General features: G+C 32.6%; 1 protein-coding gene across 2 annotated transcripts in view; it reads right to left on the reverse strand.

Moving 5' to 3' along the window:
* The window catches only part of LOC148596454 (ubiquitin carboxyl-terminal hydrolase 8-like), a 52,939-nt gene that overhangs the window by 24,354 nt on the left and 4,616 nt on the right, over positions 1 to 23,969 (reverse strand). For both annotated transcript variants that reach the window (XM_088563448.1, XM_088563449.1), the window contains exons 2-12: positions 21,885 to 21,992; positions 20,592 to 20,736; positions 18,875 to 18,960; positions 17,040 to 17,182; positions 14,944 to 15,115; positions 10,184 to 10,346; positions 6,800 to 6,941; positions 5,477 to 5,895; positions 2,590 to 2,747; positions 1,353 to 1,473; positions 798 to 998 (exon numbers count right to left, since the gene is read on the reverse strand). In XM_088563448.1, coding sequence (XP_088419574.1) covers positions 798 to 998; positions 1,353 to 1,473; positions 2,590 to 2,747; positions 5,477 to 5,895; positions 6,800 to 6,941; positions 10,184 to 10,346; positions 14,944 to 15,115; positions 17,040 to 17,182; positions 18,875 to 18,960; positions 20,592 to 20,736; positions 21,885 to 21,985 — 1,851 coding nt within the window. In that variant the 5' untranslated portion in view covers positions 21,986 to 21,992. The remainder of the gene's footprint in view (positions 1 to 797; positions 999 to 1,352; positions 1,474 to 2,589; positions 2,748 to 5,476; positions 5,896 to 6,799; positions 6,942 to 10,183; positions 10,347 to 14,943; positions 15,116 to 17,039; positions 17,183 to 18,874; positions 18,961 to 20,591; positions 20,737 to 21,884; positions 21,993 to 23,969) is intronic.

Consider the following 23,969-nt stretch of genomic DNA (forward strand, 5'->3'; position numbering starts at 1 on the left):
GTGTCTTAATTTTATATGGCCTGGTACTTATATATTCATTGATGTACATCTAACTATGACCTATGACCTTCCAGTAACATTTCATCAAAATCCATTAAACCATTAAGGAGAAGCCCCTTATAACACAGACAAAATCCTCCATAATTAATTTAAGTGGAGTATATTATCCTATAGTTAAAGCCTGTCTTTCATTTAAGAATTGAATGTTACATAATTTATGTTTCATTGGCGTGTAAAAGTACTCACTGTAGTACATTTTCAACGCAGTGTTTCATGTCAATAATGTGTGACCAGTCCACACTTTTACAATAAAAAATGTAAAATTCAATTCTCATAATTACAGTGTATACATTTCTTTAACCATAATCGAAGGGTATGAGAAAGGGAAAAAATTCTGAAAATAGGCAATACACAGCAATTAATAAGAGAAAATAGGCAATACACAGTGATCAATGAGAAAATAGGCAATACACAGCAATCAATAAGAGAAAATAGGCAATACACGGCGATAAATAAGAGAAAATAGGCAATATACAGCGATCAATAAGAGAAGTACTATTAAAGATTTCCATTTAAATCAATTTGGAGGTTTCACATTAGCAAAACATGGACTTTGTCACCTATGAATATTTGGACACAGAGGAACCCATTCATTAACTGTCACTCCTTTTCTACCACTGTTCTATTATCTGTAGTCTTTGTAACTCTTACATCTTCCTCTATTCTTTGATCTTAGGGATTAACATTAGATTCTTTCATTTTTACTGCATTTATAAATGATATGATAAATATATTACCTGTAGTCTTTGCAACTCTTTCATCTTCCTCTGTTCTTCGATCTTAGTCTTCAATTCTCTTTGTTTCATTTCATGGACTTCAATATCTAATTCTTCTTCCTTCTGCAATCTGCGGGCAGTTTCCTCTGCCAGCCTCAGTTCTAACTCTCTCTTTTCTTCTTCAAGGCGAACTCTGGCCCTTGCTTGCTCCAACTCTTCTTTCTACAAAAACATTCAAAGCAATTCAAATGTATCATGTGCTGTTGTTAAGTTTATTTTTTAAAGATTTTTGTGACACTTTTTCTTTACAATGTAACATTTGTTGCATATCAAGTATTCTAGTCAGTATCATATATTCTAGATTATTCATACCATAGCTGACCCCTTCAATTTTAAGGATGCAATATTCTTTTACAGATTTCTTTCATTTGTATTTTCACTGACAATTGTACTATAACTGAGCTAAATGTTATATGTGAAGACTTGTCATAATTATTCTTGATTTGATGACTGCTAACTTAACATCAATTTATGATTTTTTTTTAAATCCAAAATTTTTCCAGGATTGGCCATTACTTCTTTGTCCATTTCTAGCTTTCTTCTTTCTTCTTCTTTTCTTTTCCTCTCTTGTCTCAATTTTTCTACTTCTTCCATCCTCTTATAGTTTTCATTTTCAATCTTCTTCACTTCTTCCTTTCTGTAAATGAAATAAATACCAATAATTTAATTTGATTTGTAACAAACTTTCTGTTTGGTTGATTCTCTTTGAGCAAGCCAAGTTATCTTGTATAACTTATTTTTTAACTGTGACGTTATTTACTCAGCTAAAAAGTAGGGCATTAATGAAACTTCCAAGAGATACTGAAAACTGAACATAGAAAACAACTGTACAAATATACATTGATCTCAAGTTATCACCTGTTTCATTGTTTGGGGACAGACAGATGGAAAGAAGAGTAACTTTTCAGAGGCTATCACATAATAGCTAAAAAAACTGAATATAAAACCATATGCAGTGCAAAACATGATTATCATGACCAATCAGAATATCATTTTTATCTTTTTGTTCAAACATGATTATTTCATTACCATTTGACAATCATATTTTTTTACAAACATATGATGATCATATGTCAGCATTTTTACATATGAGATACATATCATGATCATATGATTATCATATGTTAATTATCATATGACTACAGACTTTTTGACAATCCATATTGTTTGCCTTATTTCATAGAAATAATCAATTAAATCCTTAATTTGTGATTTTTAACAAAGGCACCATGGAGAGATTCACACTCAATTGTCAAAAACAATGAACAATCCATGAATGTAAACACCTCAGTGATTATCATATGATTTCCATGATTAACAAATGGTTTCCATGATTATCATATGATTTCCATGATTATTTTGCGAATCAAGCATATTGTAATGTGTGGCACAGTTGGCTGTATATTTATTTATTCAACATCATAAGTATTGATTTTTTATTCCTCCAATAGTAGGAAATATAAATTATCCCAAAAAGAATAAGGTTCACTTTTGGCTTCTTATTCCTAGACCAGTTCTAATCCCCCATAATTAATCCCAGTATGACATTTGTGGTACAATATCACACTCAAAATTTTTGCAGTCATATAAAATAGAAAAAAATCTAAAAATGAAAATGAAATATCTTTTTTAGAAACTTTTGTTTAAAAAAAATTGCAAAGGCCCTCAAAGTACATGTATATTTGAGTAATCAAAAACATCTGGATGAATGGATGTACAGAAAGACAGACAAGGTCATGCAGATACAGTATACCTAGAGCTTTCCTCATCACTGCCTTTAAGCTCGAGCTGAAGGCCTTTTTTCTTCCTCATCAGATTGGCCAATTCTTGTGTTTGTTCAGATTTCTTCTCCTCAATGACTTTCAGTCTCTCTTCTTCCTCTCTGAGTCTTTCTATCCTCGCTTGCTGCTCCTATTACATTAAAAATCAAAGAATTATGAGGCTGATGAATTATGTGATATAATGTATTTTGGGGCATTATGGGGTGTAATGAGGTAGATGTTTATGGGGCATTATGGGGTAAAATAAGGTAGATGTATTAAGAGGTAGATGTATAATGAGGTAAATGTATTATGGGGCATTATGGGGTGTAATGAGGTAGCTATATTATGGGGCATTATGGGGTATATTATGAGATATATGTAGATGTTTGAATAGGTAGTTGTGTTATGAGGTAGCTGAATCATGGGGTATAATGAGATCACTGTATTATAAGGAAACTGTATTATGAGGAAACTGCATCATGAGGTAATTATATTATGAATTAGCTTTATTAAACGGTAACTGCATTAGAGCTGTAATATAAGGTCACTGTTTCAGAGCTGTATTATGAGGTCACTGTTTCAGAGCTGTATTATGAGGTCACTGTTTCAGAGCTGTATTATGAGGTCACTGTTTTAGAGCTGTATTATGAGGTCACTGTTTTAAAGCTGTGTATTATGAGATTGCTGCATTTGAAGATCTGGAGGTTTTAAGTAGCATGCCAGCTAAGAGTCATACAAAATGTGATTCATGGTTGGAAAGCCTAAATTAATTTATTTTTGATATTTTGTTTAAATTGTTATAGTAAACAGATATTCACATGTGGAGATAAAAAATTGTGTAGAATGTACCATAGAATTCAAAATTAAGGGAGATAACTCTGTAAATTATACCAAAATACAATAGAATCTATTTAACATTCTATGTGAATCATCTCCTAAGAGGAGACAGACAGGAATGAATGATTATACACTTTATCAAATACACCACAAAACAACCTAATTACAAAAATCAAAATTTATAGCCTTTTTTAGGTGTATCCCATTTTACAGAATTTGTATGCCAATAGGTGGGGATCTGCTGCAAATCATGATATGAAATGCTAGTCCAGAAGTTTAACATATGGGACAACTAGACCCACAGACAAGGTCATCAGTCCACTAAGACCTAGGATGTCACCCAACTACAGATAAGTGACATTTCTATCAATGAGGCATCTTTACCTTAATCATCAATGTTCTGGCAAGAAATTTAGGGCGGAGGCCCACATTTTTTTAAAAGGGCACATTAGAGTGATTTCTACACTAAAAAATGGCATTATTATTATTTGAAATGATTAATAACAGCCTTTGCACACCTATCGTTAGTATCAGACAGATACTTGGTATACAACGGCAGTACTGCTATCGCTAGTATCAGACAGATACTTGGTATACAACGGCAGTACTGCTATCGTTAGTATCAGACAGATACTTGGTATACAACGGCAGTACTGCTATCGTTAGTATCAGACAGATACTTGGTATACAACGGCAGTACTGCTATCACTAGTATCAGACAGATACTTGGTATACAACGGCAGTACTGCTATCACTAGTATCAGACAGATACTTGGTATACAACAGCAGTACTGGTATCACTAGTATCAGACAGATACTTGGTATACAACAGCAGTACTGCTATCGTTAGTATCAGACAGATACTTGGTATACAACAGCAGTACTGCTATCGTTAGTATCAGACAGATACTTGGTATACAACGGCAGTACTGCTATCGTTAGTATCAGACAGATACTTGGTATACAACGGCAGTACTGCTATCGTTAGTATCAGACAGATACTTGGTATACAACGGCAGTACTGCTATCGCTAGTATCAGACAGATACTTGGTATACAACGGCAGTACTGCTATCGCTAGTATCAGACAGATACTTGGTATACAACGGCAGTACTGCTATCGTTAGTATCAGACAGATACTTGGTATACAACGGCAGTACTGCTATCGTTAGTATCAGACAGATACTTGGTATACAACGGCAGTACTGCTATCACTAGTATCAGACAGATACTTGGTATACAACGGCAGTACTGCTATCACTAGTATCAGACAGATACTTGGTATACAACAGCAGTACTGGTATCACTAGTATCAGACAGATACTTGGTATACAACAGCAGTACTGCTATCGTTAGTATCAGACAGATACTTGGTATACAACAGCAGTACTGCTATCGTTAGTATCAGACAGATACTTTATGTGCTATAGCAGCACTCCTATTACTAGTATCAGACAGATACTTTGTATGCTTTAGCAGCACTCATATCGCTAGTATCAGATGATACTTTGTTTGCTATAGCAGCACTCCAATCGCTAGTATCAGACAGATACTTTGTATGCTTCAGCAGGACTCCTATCACTAGTTTCAGACGATACTTTGTATGCTATAGCAGCACTCCTAAAACTACCATAATACTAAATACATATCCTGAAACCAGTTTATCTCCAAAGGTTTATTAAATAAATTCTGTAAAAGATTTTGCAGATCCTGTGAGGTGAACATATTCATGGTTGTCAATAATGTCACGTCTCATGGCTTCTATTCTTTTGCAAATATTTGTCCACCACCAAATAGCAAAAATTTGTCCATGGAAAAAAAATTTACACCTTTATATAATAGAAAAATTATACTGTTATTAAGTCAGAATGTATTATCAACACAACTCACCTTTATTTTTAATCACCTCAACTCACCTTTAAACTCATCAACTCACCTTTAATCGTCTCATCTCATCTTTAATCACCCCAACTCACCTTTAATCATCTCAACTCATCTTTAATCACCTCAAATAACTTATCTTTGATCACCTCAACTCACCTTTAAAATCTTATCTTTTTCCAATTGAAATCTAGCTAATTCTTCCTCCTTTTCCTTCTTTATCTTGTTTAATTCTTCCTTTTCTTTTTCCAACAATGAAGAAGCTCCATACGACTCAACATTTATATATTTTCCCCCAGATATTGACCCCGTGGATGGATAAAGAGAGGTAATTGCTGATTTCAAGTCATTTATTTTTTCATTGTCCGTAAGACTATTTGAATTAACCACAGATGGAACACCAGATGGCCCTGCTGTTTGTGAAACCTTCGGTTTGGTGGACCTGTCAATCTTTGGAAACTGTAAAGATTGTAAGCTTGGTTTTGATTGGTCAACTGTCTCATTAGCTTGATTCTGACTGGTTTGGTCTGGAGTGGGAGTGGCAAAAGCCTCATCAAAATCTGGGTAATCAAAATCCACTGAAATAGTGAAAAGTACCAAGATATAGGTGGGAGAAAATCAAGAGTGAAAATACAGAATTTCTTCCGCCTGCGAAATATCAAATTGAAGGAGAATAGATTTGGTGACAAAGAGACAACAACCCAGGATAAAAAAAATGTCAGCTGAAGTCCACTTATGGGTCTTCAACAAATGAAGAGGAAACCTTCACACCTGACCGCCAAAGGTCACATTTGATACTTCACTGCTATCTACACACAAGTACCTATACATATAATTTCAATGATGTAAATTATATAACTAATGCATTGGCAGATAATTTACCAGTGTACCTGTTCCTTGCTTCCAGTTTGTAGTGTAATTGGGGTTGCTCATTTACTTTTGTTTCTATGTGTGTGTGTGTGTTATTTTGGTATTTCATGTTCTTTGTTGTCTATATTTCTTCGTCTGGTTGTTGTTCCATGTTTTGTGTATTTTTTTATTGACTTTCCTGGTTCTGTTAATTTCCCTTCTTATTTTGAAGAACTTTCACAGTATTTAACATATAAATATTTTGAGTTCATTTCATCAATAAAATGCCAAAAACTTACTTACATGAAAAAATAAAAATTGTGACTTAATTATAATGAAACTTATACCATGTATTAATTTTTGTGGTTGTTAATTTTTTCACAGCTTCTGTCATGTGAGCAAATTCAAAGAATTCAAAAAATGATAAGCATTATATAGTGTTAAAAATCAATTTAATGTGTACTTTTTTTGCGATTTCCTGGCCACTAGGAAAATAGCGAAATTAGTATGTTTACAGTAATCAAAATTACAAAGACAGCTTTTCATTTTGATCAGTAATATGTTTTATGGCATAGTAATTTAACAGGAAGTGGTTATTAGGTCTTGCAAAGGAAAATCCATATGACAACATACAGGAAGGTGGCGCTGTAAGAATATCTGTCGTTGGTCGTGAGATGTTTGCATTGGTGGTCAGTTGAGGGTAGTATAATAGCCATTGATCATACCCTCCTTCCAGCACTAACGGCTCACTCCTGATTATTACAGTAGAATCATACTGAAAAAAAATATTTTTTCAGTCCTAAACTATAAAAAGCATAAAAATATAGTCACTTTTATCAATTCATAGTTATGAAGAATTGCATTTTTTCCATAGTTATGACAATGTATAAAGAATCATATGTTTTCCATAGTTATGACAATGTATGAAGAATCATATGTTTTCCATAGTTATGACAATGTATGAAGAATCATATGTTTTCCATAGTTATGACAATGTATAAAGAATCATATGTTTTCAATTGTTATGACAATGTATGAAGAATCATATGTTTTCCATAGTTATGACAATGTATGAAGAATCATATGTTTTCCATAGTTATGACAATGTATGAAGAATCATATGTTTTCCATAGTTATGACAATGTATGAAGAATCATATGTTTTCAATTGTTATGACAATGTATGAAGAATCATATGTTTTAAATTGTTATGACAATGTATGAAGAATCATATGTTTTCCATAGTTATGACAATGTATGAAGAATCATATGTTTTCAATTGTTATGGAAAATTAAATTATTTGCATTGTTATGAAGAATTGTAATTTTGTAGCAGTCACAAAGAATTGTATTTTTGATAGATATGAAAAATTGTATTATTTTTAATTGCTTATTGCAGTCATCAACCAATCATTTCATTTTAGTTATTACTTTTTTATCCTAGCTCATTTACTTTTGTTACTTTGTATGTATGATTTTAGTTACTTTATGTTCTTTGTTGTGTATTGTCTGTTTTCCATGTCTGGTCTTTGTCCCTGGATTACATTCTTTTGATTACCACTATAACCTTGGTTCCCTTGATTACTCTTATCATGCTTATAAAAAAGTTGAAGTAACAAATAGTTCGTCCATTCAAAGTTAATTTCTTGGTTGTCATGAGAAATAGTGATTTTTTTCATTTTATAATATTTCAAGCCAAAAACAAGCGATTGTGAGTTCTTCTATCATTGTTTATAGACAGCAGAAAAAAAGGTTTTGGGGAGAAGGAGTATATGTACTTAATCAATTGGTATGAAAACTAATGAGGTTCCCATAAAAGAGGGGGGACCAAGAAATTAATTTTGAATGGCCAGACAATATATTAAAACCATGACCACTTTGCAACTCAGTGTTGCTAAATTATTACCATATAACACTCACTTGAATATAATGGGTGACCCTGGCAGAGCAAGACATGCTTTCCCTTCCCAAGCAGTTGATGTCACTCACATTGTGTGAAAGTTTATACTGCAAATGCTTTAGTGTTTTATGTGATGTCTTGTTTACCTTATCTTCAGGTTTTGTGTGATGTCTTGTTTACCTTATCTTCAGGTTTTGTGTGATGTCTTGTCTACCTTATCTTCAGGTTTTGTGTGATGTCTTGTTTACCTTATCTTCAGGTTTTGAGTGATGTCTAGTTTACCTTATCTTCAGGTTTTGTGTGATGTCTTGTTTACCTTATCTTCAGGTTTTGTGTGATGTCTTGTCTTGTTTACCTTATCTTCAGGTTTTGTGTGATGTCTTGTTTATCTTATCTTCAGGTTTTATGTGATGTCTTGTTTACCTTATCTTCAGGTTTTGTGTGATGTCTTGTTTATCTTATCTTCAGGTTTTGTGTGATGTCTTGTTTACCTTATCTTCAGGTTTTGTGTGATGTCTTGTCTTGTTTACCTTATCTTCAGGTTTTGTGTGATGTCTTGTTTACCTTATCTTCAGGTTTTATGAAATGTCTTGTTTACCTTATCTTCAGGTTTTATGAAATGTCTTGTTTACCTTATCTTCAGGTTTTATGAAATGTCTTGTTTACCTTATCTTCAGGTTTTGTGTGATGTCTTGTTTACCTTATCTTCAGGTTTTGTGTGATGTCTTGTTTACCTTATCTTCAGGTTTTGTGTGATGTCTTGTCTTGTTTACCTTATCTTCAGGTTTTGTGTGATGTCTTGTTTACCTTATCTTCAGGTTTTGTGTGATGTCTTGTTTACCTTATCTTCAGGTTTTGTGTGATGTCTTGTTTACCTTATCTTCAGGTTTTATGAAATGTCTTGTTTACCTTATCTTCAGGTTTTATGAAATGTCTTGTTTACCTTATCTTCAGGTTTTATGTGATGTCTTGTTAACCTTATCTTCAGGTTTTATGAAATGTCTTGTTTACCTTATCTTCAGGTTTTATGAAATGTCTTGTTTACTTTATCTTCAGGTTTTATGAAATGTCTTGTTTACCTTATCTTCAGGTTTTGTGTGATGTCTTGTTTACCTTATCTTCAGGTTTTATGAAATGTCTTGTTTACCTTATCTTCAGGTTTTATGTGATGTCTTGTTTACCTTATCTTCAGGTGTTGTGTGATGTCTTGTCTTGTTTACTTTATCTTCACGTTTTGTTTGATGTCTTGTTTACCTTATCTTCACATTTTGTGCGATGTCTTGTTTATCTTATCTTCAGGTTTTGTGTGATGTCTCGTTACCATATCTTCAGGTTTTATGAAATGTCTTGTTTACCTTATCTTCAGGTTTTGTGTGATGTCTTGTTTACCTTATCTTCAGGTTTTATGTGATGTCTTGTTTACCTTATCTTCAGGTTTTGTGTGATGTCTTGTTTACCTTATCTTCAGGTTTTATGTGATGTCTTGTTTACCTTATCTTCAGGTTTTGTGTGATGTCTTGTTTACCTTATCTTCAGGTTTTGTGTGATGTCTTGTCTTGTTTACCTTATCTTCAGGTTTTGTGTGATGTCTTGTTTACCTTATCTTCAGGTTTTATGTGATGTCTTGTTTACCTTATCTTCAGGTTTTATGTGATGTCTTGTTTACCTTATCTCCAGGTTTTATGTGATGTCTTGTTTACCTTATCTCCAGGTTTTGTGTGATGTCTTGTCTTGTTTACTTTATCTTCACGTTTTGTTTGATGTCTTGTTTACCTTATCTTTACGTTTTGTGTGATGTCTTGTTTACCTTATCTTCAGGTTTTGTGTGATGTCTCGTTACCTTATCTTCAGGTTTTATGAAATGTCTTGTTTACCTTATCTTCAGGTTTTGTGTGATGTCTTGTTTACCTTATCTTCAGGTTTTATGTGATGTCTTGTTTACCTTATCTTCACGTTTTGTGTGATGTCTTGTTTACCTTATCTTCAGGTCTTATGTGATGTCTTGTTTACCTTATCTTCAAGTTTTATGTATATTGCTACATTGTGTATGTAGATCATCATTGTTTCATGTATTTGAATTGTTTTATTGTTCATGCTGCCAATATTTAGGGACCTCACCTTAAAAAGAGCATCTTTGAGAGTCCTCAGTGTTGATCCTATACTGCAATCTTGTAAATTTGACTTCCAATCAAGTAAAATTATATGGTCAACATGTCCTCGCTGTTGCCACAGTGATTTAGAATCTTCTGGCAACACCTTTTCTATATGATTAACAGTTGATCTGAAATATGAAATAAATTTCTCAATTATAAGTATTTTAATAAAATTTGATCATGGCAGTCCACATTTAAATAACTGTTGATAGAGTGAAGCTTCTCCAATGGAACATAGTGATAATTTAAAAGTTATGTCAATCTTCTTTTCTACTGACTGCTTGATTGATTGTTTTTTTTTACATCCTACACAGCCAAATGTGCCTCATATGATAATGCCATAGCTGCTACATTTAAAGAATTGTTTACAGCTCTAAATTTCTTATATGAAATACATTGGTCATTACATTTAAAAAGTTTTGTCACTCTTCTTTTCAACTGATTGATTGATCATAGTTTTACGTTCAATGGTTGATATTTCAGAGCTTTATGCTTAATGTACTAGTTCACCAAGCTCCACACAGAGGCAGTCGTTCATTTCCTCTCTTACTAACCAATGCAGAGAGAAGTTCTCTCACATTTTTAAAATCAAATGTTGTTTGATAATCCAATAATGTCATGTAAAATCATTCACATTTTTCAGACTTAGCAAGATTCTTGCATTTTCTGAGAGGACTGGATGCAGCGTCTAGAGTGAATTTTGAACATCAGACGCTTTCTTCCAAAGCCACAGCCACCTGGTAGGTAATCTTACTATCATTTTAAAAAATTTGACTGGTTTGAATTTGCAATAATAAGCACTAGCATTATGAAATATTCAGAATAACTGATGCAGGATCTCTCTCAAAATTTCAGGAACTAGAATTGCATTTCCACAGTACTTACATTCTAGCCACTTGCCTTAAGCCAAGGTCCACAAATTCACAAACAAGATTTTAGGAAGCCAACCAAAAAAGTGGAAATTGCCAAAATCAGAAGTAAACATCAGTAAAAATATAACCTTAACAGTAAAATCCAGATTTGAAAAAGTGGAAGAAAGTGATGTTTGGATTCAAATAAAATGTATTATTTGTTTTCTCTTTTTTTTTGTAAAATTGTGAATAATTTGCCATCATAAGTGTACATTTGGGTCAGGTCTTGAATACTTTTACTGGAAGGATCATAATATTGGCTAAAATTCAAAAGTCACAAAAGTTAAATATCAATGCATAAAATAATTTCTGAATTTAAAAGTAAATATTTCTGACTGAAAATTTAGGTTGTTCAGTTTTAGAAATATCTTATTGTTTGTGTAATGGATTTTTAAATGAACAAGAATGTAAACCAGATTTTGGTCAAACTGTCTTTTTATTTTTCATGGGTTTTCTATTTACAATATAATCTGCCTCTGCACATTCTTAAGTAGCATTCCAGCTACGAATCATGCAAAATGTGATTCATGGTTGGAAAGCCTACATACTTTTTTTTTTATATTTTGTTTAAAATATTATAGTAAACAGAAATTTACAAGTCATTTTTCATATAACCCATATAGCCATTAGATTTTCGTTGTGAATTATCTCCTTAGAGCAGACATATTGAATGATTATAAATTTCATCATATAGACACAGAAAGCAACTTAAAAAGAAAAAAAAAATATGTGTAGCCTTTTTAGGGGTGTATCACATATTAGAGATTTTGCATGATTCTTAGCTGAAGTACTACAATGTACTAAAATTCATGATTGTTGGTCGAATCTGATGAAATGTTTTAGAAAGAAACTATTTGCATCAGCTACATTTTTGCATTACAAGTTTCGACACAAAAATTAAACATACAAAAATTGTTGCAAAAATCTCAAGTATTCATTTAGCCACCTCTTTAATTTTAAATTAAAGATCAGATAGTAGATGATTCATGCGTCAAAAACCCATAAATTTTACTTTCATTTCTTATTCAAAAACAGTAACAGACCACCTAACTAGTCTTTGTTTGTCTATTTAGCTGCTATACTTAAGAAAAAAAAATTATATAGGTGTTAATGTAATTGGCATATTGCAAGAGTTATGGTTCTTGATTTGGTTGATTTTAAAGTAAATAGATTTTCCTTATTTTTCTCCTGTAAAATTGTAATATAAAACACTGAACTTAACTTTGGGATAATTTTGACTAAAAAATAGATCTTTTTATACCATTTGGCGTAGATTTTGTAGGGATTTCTAACTATTTTGCAAACTATAAAAAAACTGGTATATAAAAAGTATTAAAAATTTGTATAAGACTACCTATCTATCATATTCCAAAACAAAAATTGGGGGCCACCAATTTTTCCTTGTAATATATAAGAACAAATAATGGTGAAAAAAACATCATTGATTCTTTAGATTTTTTCTGTTGACATAGTCTATATTTTATATGGATCTGAAGTAGGTCCAGAGAAAACAAAAAATAGGGGGATGTTGTCAATACAAAAGTAGGTTCCAGGCTCTCAATTGCTCATTATGCCGAAATTGTGCAAGAAAAATAAATTTCTTCCAACTAAATGGAAGAGAGGTTAACACCTGGAACACTTCTCTCAGGATCACCAACTGTGGATTAGTACTTAAATCTACAATACCCTGGAGGGATAATATCTGTGGATTAGTGCTTAAATCTACAATACCCTGGAGAGATAATACAGTGATTTAGCTAGCACTCGTCATTTTCGCCATTTACGAAAGGAATTCATAGATGACGCAAATATTTTAGATCGTTTTCGTCACTTAAAATTTGAAAAGTGTATAAAAGAATTCCATTTAAAAAGTATTTCAGATAAATTTTTGACAATTTCGTCACCTTAAATATAAAAGTTGTTAAAAACTGTCAATCGAAAGTTACACATTTCACCTGGCCTAGTTTGACAAGTTTATGACCCCGCGGCCCCGCTTGGTAATTACCAGATCAACCAGGTATGAAATAGATTCTATTGTTGTTAACCTGACAAGCCTCATATGTACATCGTTAATAATCCTTCAAAATAACAACAATTAATTTATCAATATTTTGATCATTAGGAACACAAAAGATAATCCTGGGATTCTCACTCGTCTTCAGCCAATCGTATGGCAAGCCAAAGTGGACAAAAATGAGCATTTTCTAATATTTTCTAATATTAAAAAATGATTTTTTAATATTACAAATTCATTTTCTAATACTACAAATTAGATTTCTAATATCACAAAAATTGAATTTCTAACATTAAAAAAACAATTTTTTAGTATAATAAATTGATTTTCTAATATTAGAAAATGGATTTGTTGTATTCATTTACAATTTTTTAATATTAGAAAATCATTTTGTAATATTAAAAAATGTGACTGATTTTCTAATATTACAAATTCATTTTCTAATACAAATTAATTTTCAAATATTACAAGTTAATTTTTTAATATCACAAATTCAATTTGTAATATTACAAAATGTGTGATATTTTATAATATTACAAAATCAGGAATTTGTAATATTAGAAAATAAATTTTTAATATTACAAATTGAATTTCTGATATTAAAAAATCTTTTCTAATATTAAAAAAATGATTTTGTAATATTATAAATTCATTTTCTAATATTACAAAATATTGATTTTTGTCCACTTTGGCTTGCCATATGATTGTTTTCTACCGCCGAAAAAATCTTTGAGATGACTCTAGACATTTCCAATTTAAGTACATTTAAAATATAACTTACATGCATAATTAATTTAAGGATTAGTCGTGTTAAACGATTTCGATCTTTATTGGAAGCTGACTGATATTTACTCCCATATAAAGCAAACCCTTCATGAACCTCGCACATATATAGCTATCTATTTTTAGAAATTTAAATGCACATACTATAAAAACAGTGTCTCCGATGTGTGACTGGTCATCTAATGGATTTCAATTAATCTTACCACAATGCCGGAGAGTTAGGAAGTATTAATCAACAATAAATATTTATTTTACAATTCTCTTTCTTCTTGAAACAAAATCTCAATGATTACGGACTTCTTCATTTCGACTCATGATCTAGGGTCATAGGTTACTAAAAAGTTACCACCCAGCAGTAAGACATCACGGAGCAACCGCTTACAGAGTTCAAAATGACTTTGCCAATGTGGCCAAGCTCCTTTCTATCTGTCTAGTTTCAGTTTTATCATCTGGTGACCGTGAGAGGGGATTTAGTAGGTACAATCTGATCAAGACCTACATGTATCTTAGGAACAGACTCAAGGTTTCATCAGTCTATTCTCTTCTAAAGATCTGTCTCCATCCATCTGATTTGAGGAGTTTTAGGTTGAAGAGGGCTTTTGAGGTGTGGTGTTTGGGAAAGGACAGGAGGACTTTCTCATACCATAATAGTAGCCTTTGTCAAATAGTAACTATCTCTAGACTTAATGCATCAAAGCTTTGTCACGATGTAAAAAATCTATTTTTCTACAGTAATTATTTTATTTTATTATGTAACACACATGTTTTCTGATAGAAAATAACAGTTATTTTATTGTAACATTTATTATATTTATTGTTATGTCTGTATCTGTAAACTTAAAATAAAAATAAATATATTAAGCATGTTTATATCTTTAGTTTATGATACTATTGACTATTTACAAAATTCTGCTGCCCATAATATGTCGTTTGTGCTTTATGCAAAAGTGACTAAAGCCCTCAAAATCCTAGCTAAAACCCTGGATAATATCTGTGGATTAGTAAAATTTAAAATACCCTGGAGGGATGATCTCTGATGGTACATTGATACAACTTATATGGTTTATGTGTGATGTGTTGAACTCAGCTTGTGGTCGAACATCCATAATAATCATCTGGCTATCAGATTCTTGTAATAAGTTATAAAGAGCTGTAGGAGTTATCTCCCCTTCTTGAGTAGGTGGTGCCTCTGAGGATAAAAACAAAACATATGTTAACCATGTATGATGCCTACATAACCAAGTCCCACATTATCATATGTTGCTTGATTAATCACTATTCTGGTACATACTGATTATCATATGTTACTTGATTAATCACTATTCTGGTACACACTGATTATCATATGTTACTTGATTAATCACTATTCTGGTACACACTGATTCATGCCACAGCCCGTAGGTAAGCATGTCACGCAACTTCAACTTACTTTTCAGTGGTCCTTTTCACAAAATATCGTAAGTGTAAAATTGGTCTGAAGTTATGACATCACAACTTACGATTAATTTTACTCCGATGATTTTTTTGTGAAAATGTATTCTGCTTTTGATTTCTCCAATATGCCATGGGTAAGTCTGAGCAGCAATGACTACCAATTTTTAAGTCTTTGGTATGATCTTACAAGAGTTCAGAATTGAGCATGCTACAACAAAACCACTGAAGAGGTATGAAAATATCGAATCTACATTAGCTAGACTAAGTAAAATACAGTAAAACCTGTCTAAACTGAACACTGAATTGTCTGAAAATCTGTCTAAACTGAACCCCTAATTGTCCAAAAACCTGTCTAAACTGAACACTGAATGGTCTGAAAACCTGCCTAAACTGAACCCTTAAAAGTAAAAAAAACCTGTTCAAACTGAAACCTGAATTGTTTGAAAACCTGTCTAAACTGAACCCTTAAAAGTAAAAAAAAGCTGTCTAAACTGAACCCTGAATTGTTCAAAAACCTGTCTAAACTGAACCCTTGAAAGTCTGAAAACCTGCCTAAACTGAACCCTGAATAGTCTGAAAACCTGTCTAAACAGAACCTGGAATAGTCCAAAAACCTGTCTAAACCAGACATCTTTTTAAGCAGTGCTCCAGCTAAGAATCATGCAAAATGTTATTCAAGCCTACAAATTTTAATCTTTCATATTTTGTTTAAAATGTTGTAGAAAACAGAAATTAATATATGGCTTTTCATATAACCTTTGTTCATAAGAGATATAAATTATATAGAATGCACTGTTGAATTTAAAATTCAGAGAGACAACTCTGTAAATGACACCAAAATACAATATACAATGTGAATTAACTCCTAAAAGCAAACCGATTGGAATGAATGAGTAATCAAGGGAACCAAGGTTATAGCGGTAATCAATGAGTAATGAAGGGAACCAAGGTTATAGAGGTAATCAATGAGTAATGAAGGGAACCAAGGTTATAGAGGTAATCAATGAGTAATGAAGGGAACCAAGGTTATAGCGGTAATCAATGAGTAATGAAGGGAACCAAGGTTATAGAGGTAATCAATGAGTAATGAAGGGAACCAAGGTTATAGCGGTAATCAATGAGTAATGAAGGGAACCAAGGTTATAGCGGTAATCAATGAGTAATGAAGGGAACCAAGGTTATAGAGGTAATCAATGAGTAATGAAGGGAACCAAGGTTATAGAGGTAATCAATGAGTCATCAAGGGAACCAAGGTTATAGCGGTAATCAATGAGTCATCAAGGGAACCAAGGTTATAGCGGTAATCAATGAGTAATCAAGGGAACCAAGGTTATAGAGGTAATCAATGAGTCATCAAGGGAACCAAGGTTATAGCGGTAATCAATGAGTAATCTATAAATCTATAAAACAATATAATAACAAAAATAAAACTACACAGCCTTAGAGTCTGTATGAGGTTCAGTTATGACAGCCTTTTTTTGAGTGTATCCCATTTTACAGAATTCGCATGATTCTTAAAAAGACTACTACTTAAAGTCCTTTTATCAATTTAAATATATTTCCAACCTTGCTAAGCTGAACATCTGTTTCAATTGAACCTATTTTAGAGTCTGTATGAGGTTCAGTTATGACAGCTTATACTGTACTGAATAGACCAGGGCCAGCCTACATGTATTTACCTTTATCTGTCTTTGTGGTCACCTCTTCTAATTTCTCTTCGGATTTATCGTCTTTTATCTGTGGTTCATCAGTAGAAGGCAAAGAACCGTTGTTCAAGGGAGATAACTTCTCTGCAATCAATTTTGCTTCAAATTCTTCATACCTACAAATTACCAAAGTATCAATTGCAATTGTTTTAATAAACTGATCAATCAAAGTCCAGATATTGGTAAAAAAATCACATATTTTTATTCTTAAGATGTTTTTTAAAATGCTTCAGATTATTCTAATTCGCTACAAGTTTCATGTTTGTTGATGGATAAAAAATTACGGAATATACCATTGACATTTGATCTCAGACTCTACCTCTAGTTTACAGTTATTATCTTGCCCATTTAAATAATTTTGCACATTTAAAGGACATCAATCTTTTTTGTATTCAACATTTGATCTTTAAACTGAAAGTGCTTCATAAGCCTTTGAAGGCTGGCTGATTTAAAACTTATTTTCATTGAAGTTGTGCTCTACTTGTAAATTAGGTTGCACTGTAATATCAAATATATTTATTTATATATCTTCCCTCTTTGATGACGGGAATAAATAGTGAAATCCACTGAAATTTACTATACAGGGAAATAACTCTAATTTCTCTAACACATTCTAATATAAATTTCACCTCAAATACCAGTTTAATACTAGCATGCTTCATACAGCATGTATATTGACATTTCCAGACAAAGCTAATACCAGCATGCTTCATATAGCATGTGTATGGACATTTCCAGACAAAGCTAATACCAGCATGCTTCATACAGCATATGTATGGACATTTCCAGACAAAGCTAACAAAAAAGCAAAACTGACAAAATCTGATCATACAGTAAAATCCAGATCTATCCTTTAAAGCAGAAGAATATCCTGTATGCATTCTATGAATAAAACATTTGCAATTTAGCTGACTCATCTAAAATTTTAAAATATTAGTCACTTATTTCTTCTTTTGAACGATCTTTTCTCTCTTCCAAAGCATCTGGTTGTTTGTGGGAGTTTATATTGATAGTGTTTTAGTTTTTTGTATTACGTCTTGAGTTTTGTAAGTAATCTATGTTATTCCTTTCACTACATTGTGTATGTAGATTGTCTTTGTTTCCTGTTTTCATGTGCCAGGATTTTTACCTATTTGAATTGTCCCATTGTTCATACTTCAGTATTTTTTTTTATGTATTTAAGAACTTCTCCCTCAAAGAATCAGGCAAGATGTGTATAAGGTGTAGCACATGAAGGAAAAAACAGAGATTTTATTGTAATATCCAAGTATTTATACCTCATAACTACAGAAATTACTATCAAAGTGTTTGTAAAGCTAGCCGATTTAAAATATTGATTGGTCAAATTTAGTTGAAATGCACTATGGAAAAATGGCAGGAAAATTTTCCCACACTTTTCCCCATTATATAAACATTAAAAGAACATCTACATTAAAGATGCTTCAGGATAACTTAAAATATTTGTTTAGTTTTTTCTAGATGTATTGATTATCTTTTAGGCAAAAAAACCAAAGTGAGAAGAAAAAAATGTGCTATCCATTGCCTGATTCTTACACAGAATGGTAATTAACGGGGTAGACCTAGAGTAAGGGACATAACTCTTACAAATCATTGGAACGTTTGTATTCAGTATTTTACATCAATCTCATGAAAGCATCAAAGTAACTTGGATTGATTTCATTCTGTTTTAAATGAAAGCCTGATAGGCTTTGGTGAAATTCAATATGATGCAAACATTTAACTGATTACAAGAGTTATGTCCCTTACCCCAGGTCTACCCCCTAAAGACATTCTATCTCCATCTTCACCTTTCTTTAAGACTTTCAGCCAATTCCTCTGCTTTATCTATAGACTTTAATAAATTTTTCTGTCCAAGGAAACTGTCATAATATTGCTGAAAAATAAAACTGATCATAAAAACTAATAAACCAAAAACATATGCACAAAATAAAAGAAACATGTCAAGAGGCAGGGGCAAAGAGAGAAAAAAAAACAAGTACAAAACTGGATCTTCTTGCTTCTGAAAACAGAAGCACAGACAGATGCTCCTTATTAGCATCATATGGTCAACATTTTATACCAGGTCAGTGCTGAAGTTTCCAATCATAACAAATATAAAATGTTTCACTCAAATACAAATACTGCAGATAATCAATGGGGTGATGGGGAATTTACCCTGGTCAGTAGGATATATACCCTGACTCGGCTACACCTCACCAGATACTCATGGTGTTACATAGTCTGATAGGGAATTTACCCTGGTCAAAAGAATGTATACCTGACTCGGCTACACTTCGCCAGATACTCATGGTGTTACATAGTCTGATAGGGAATTTACCCTGGTCAGAAGGATGTATACCTGACTCGGCTACACCTCACCAGATGCTCATGATGTTACATAGTCTGATGGGGAATTTACCCAGCTGGTCAGTAGGATGTATACCTGACGTAACCTCGCCAGATGCTCATGGTGTTACATAGTCTGATAGAGAATTTACCCAGCTGGTTAGTAGGATGCATACCTGACTCGGCTACACCTCGCCAGATGCTCATGGTGTTACATAGTCTGATGGGGAATTTACCCTGGTCAAAAGAATGTATACCTGACTCGGCTACACCTTGCCAGATACTCATAGTGTTATATAGTCTGATGGGGAATTTACCCTGGTCAGTATGATGTATACCTGACTAGGCTACACCTCAACAGATACTCATGGTGTTACCTGCAATGTAGTCTGATGGGGAATTTACCATGGTCAGTTGGATGTATACCTTACTCGGCCAGATACTCATGGTGTTTGATATGATGTAAACAAATTTTTGAAAATTTTCAAAATGAAAATGACGGATTTAAAAAAAAAGCCCTTTCCTCAAGAGGGTACAAAAAGCAAGAAAATATATATTTAAGGCTATTTGGTTGGAGGGTTTGGGAAAATATATAAAATTTACTAACAGATGTTCATTTCCATAACTCTTATTCAAGAAATTGTCAATAAATTATTATTAGTACTATCAATAATCCAATATTTAATATCCCAATTGTTTTTGTTTGTTTGTTTTTGTTTTGTCAAGAAAGATAATTCTTAAAACTAGAAAAAAATTGTGAGGAAAACTCATTAAAGTTACCCTGGATCCACATTCCAGCTACCAAAATATGAATTGAGGAGGTAGACCTAAGGTACGGGACATAACTCATGAAATCAGTGATATATTTGTATATTTAATTTCACCTAAGCCTTTCAAGCATTCATTTGAAACAGAATGAAATAAATCCAAGTTACTTAGATGCTTTCATGAGATCTAAGTAAAATGATTCAAACAAGTGTACAAATGATTTGTAAGAGATAGCCCCTTAACTTCCTTAAGTGTGATGTTGCTATGATACAGCATGCCTGTATAAAATGTCAAAATATTGAGTTGCTGAGAAAACTGAAACAAAAAGGCTGTGTACAGACCCCATGATCATTTTAAATCTCCCAAAAATTAGAATAAATGTTCTATCAGAGAACTATGATTTAATTTTACCTTTTGTTTCTTGTATTCTGGAGTTTTCTTGATGAAACTGACAACATTGAAATATTTCATGTACAAAACATATGCCCTTTCCTCGTCCCCAAGAGAATCACCATGCTCTGCTTCCTTTAACATCTTATCTGCTGTTTTTACCAAGCTGAGAAACATATAACATAAATTTTGTTGACTTACAGTAGTGGATCAAGGAGGGGGGTTCAAGGGTTGGACCTGATTTCTTCTGAGAAGGTGGGGGATCAAACCTTTTATTCTAAAACAGCCTTTCAAAAATCTCAGTATATATTTCATGAACTGGTTAAGAAGATCTATGGCATTTCAAACAGATACATATACCATATATACAGGTTTATGCACCATTTGTAATGGCTTCAAAGTTCTACGGCATTTCCAACAGATATACATGTATGTACCAAATGTACAGGTTTAGATGTTCTATGACATTTCTAACAGGTATACATGTATGTACCAAATGTACAGATTTAGAAGTTCTATGACATTTCCAACAGATATACATGTATGTACCAAATGTACAGGTTTAGAAGTTCTATGACAGATATATGTACTAAATGTACAGGTTTAGATGTTCCATGACATTTCCAACAGATATACATGTATGTACCAAATGTACAGGTTTAGAAGTTCTATGACAGATACATGTACCAAATGTACAGGTTTAGATGTTCTATGACATTTCTAACAGGTATACATGTATGTACCAAATGTACAGGTTTAGAAGTTCTATGACATTTCCAACAGATATACATGTATGTACCAAATGTACAGGTTTAGATGTTCTATGACATTTCAAACAGGTATACATGTATGTACCAAATGTACAGATTTAGAAGTTCTATGACATTTCCAACAGATATACATGTATGTACCAAATGTACAGGTTTAGAAGTTCTATGACAGATATATGTACTAAATGTACAGGTTTAGATGTTCCATGACATTTCCAACAGATATACATGTATGTACCAAATGTACAGGTTTAGAAGTTCTATGACAGATATATGTACCAAATGTACAGGTTTAGATGTTCTATGACATTTCTAACAGGTATACATGTATGTACCAAATGTACAGGTTTAGAAGTTCTATGACATTTCCAACAGATATACATGTATGTACCAAATGTACAGGTTTTGAAGTTCTATGACAGATATATGTACTAAATGTACAGGTTTAGATGTTCCATGATATTTCCAACAGATATATGAACCATATGTACATGATCGACCAATAAACTCTTTTAAAATTGTTTAATTTGTATTTAATACTAACATTTTGGAATTGGTGGTGGACATCTTCATTGGCAACTCTGCCAACTTGTTCAGTTCGCCAATGTTTTTGGCGATGTACAGGTCCTTTTTAGTAACTGGCATTCTGAAACTAAAATAAAATGCCATATGTAAATAAGTAAAACCAGAAGAAATGTAGTAGGTACATGTAGATAATGCTTCCATTTAATTCTTACTTAAAATACAAAAATAGATGTGGTATGATTGTCAATGAGACAGTCATCCATTAAATACCAAATGATAAAAAATTAAACTTCTACAAGTCATCCTACATCTTCAATGATGTGTAAAACCTATACAATAAGACAAGTTGTAAAAACTGATCTAATCTATATACAGTGAAGTAAAAACAAAAAAATAACAAAGAACATAAAAAACCACAGCCACTGGATTACAGGTTCCTGGCTTGGGACAGGAACATAAGGTATGTGGCCAAGTTGAACATGTTTGTGAAAGCTCTATTAAAAGTTTATTTTTGCAGAGGTTGTCAATGTACAATGTACATAAAAATACTTTGTCCCATTAAAAGCGAGCAAAGCCCACTATTAAATGTATAGAAATTTGTCTAAAAATTCATCATACTGACACTGGATAAACTTTCGTCCATGCAAAACACCACTTTGGGATACATTAAAGCTTCAGAAATAGTAAAAATGCAGGCAAAATGTTTGAAAGACATCTATCAAAAAAACTACTTCTGGTTGGATGTTACGCTACAATCCCTAACCCAGAACAGTTCTTCTGATAATGGAAGGATGTAATCCTGCAATCCCTAACCCAGAACAGTTCTTCTGACAATGGAAGGGTGTAACCCTGCAATCCCTAACCCAGAACAGTTCTTCTGACAATGGAAGGGTGTAACCCTACAATCCCTAACCCAGAACAGTTCTTCTGATAATGGAAGGATGTAATCCTGCAATCCCTAACCCAGAACAGTTCTTCTGATAGTTTTTATGAATATTTGGAATGCGCTCTGCCATCTCCCACATACTACTGATGAAAAATTCCTTAAAAACAAAATGATAAATGGCATGAAGTTTAATCTGTTAAAAAGGGAACCTGATAACTTTGCTTCGGGCTTTGCCTGCACTTAAGGCCACTGCCTTCCTCATATTATCCTCTTGTACACCACAGTAAATTGAAATCTTGCCAATAAGGTAGAGATAGAACCCTCTTGTGATGCCCAGAACAAGTACATGTACATTTAAAGGTGTAACAAGGTGTATGCATGTGCAACACTTGATACAATAAAGTAATCCTCCAAACAGGGTTACATTTCAATTCTATTACTCATAATTATGCAACAGTTTTTTGTCTGCACAAAAATATGAGACATACATCAATATAAAGTATAATTAAAATAATTATCACATTCCTGCTTTACTCATTTTGTTTCATTCTCAAACTTACAATTGTGATGCCCAGAACAGGTACATACAAACATACAATTTTATCACCTTCAAATTTTTATCATGAAAACAAATTATTTGTTTAATTTAAAGATGGACAATTACTGGTATTGACTTCTGTTGCTTCCAAGATGAAAATATGAAATCTATGTTGTTTAAAACAACATAATTACAAAGTTCAGTCTGAATACAATGTATACATAAATACATGTATTTCTGTCAAAATAAACAGATTTTTCATGCCAGGAGTTAATCACTCCTTGGCTTGCATCATTGCGAGGGATGGGATAGAATAGTAACCCTTGTTGGGGGAGTATCAGAAACAGGGTTACTTTATTGTATTAAGTACATGTATATCACATGCCCCCAATTCACTGACATAAAATCTTCTAAACAAAATTAGAAGACTTAATTCTGTGCATTTTAAATATTCATTTGTATAAGATACCTTTATTGTAAGATAATCCGTCAAGACAATACATGTAGATGTAAGGGTCAAGACAATACATGTAGATGTAAGGGTCAAGACAATACATGTAGACATGAGGGTCAAGACAATACATGTAGATGTGTGGGTCAAGAAACATACATGTAGAGTCTACATGTATGTGTCTTGACCCTTACGTCTTCATGTATGTGTCTTGACTCTTACGTCTACA

This window comes from Perna viridis, chromosome 15, assembly GCF_037379345.1.
Source record: "Perna viridis isolate PV_CMFRI_1.1 ecotype Kerala chromosome 15, ASM3737934v1, whole genome shotgun sequence".
Lineage (NCBI taxonomy): Eukaryota > Metazoa > Mollusca > Bivalvia > Mytilida > Mytilidae > Perna > Perna viridis.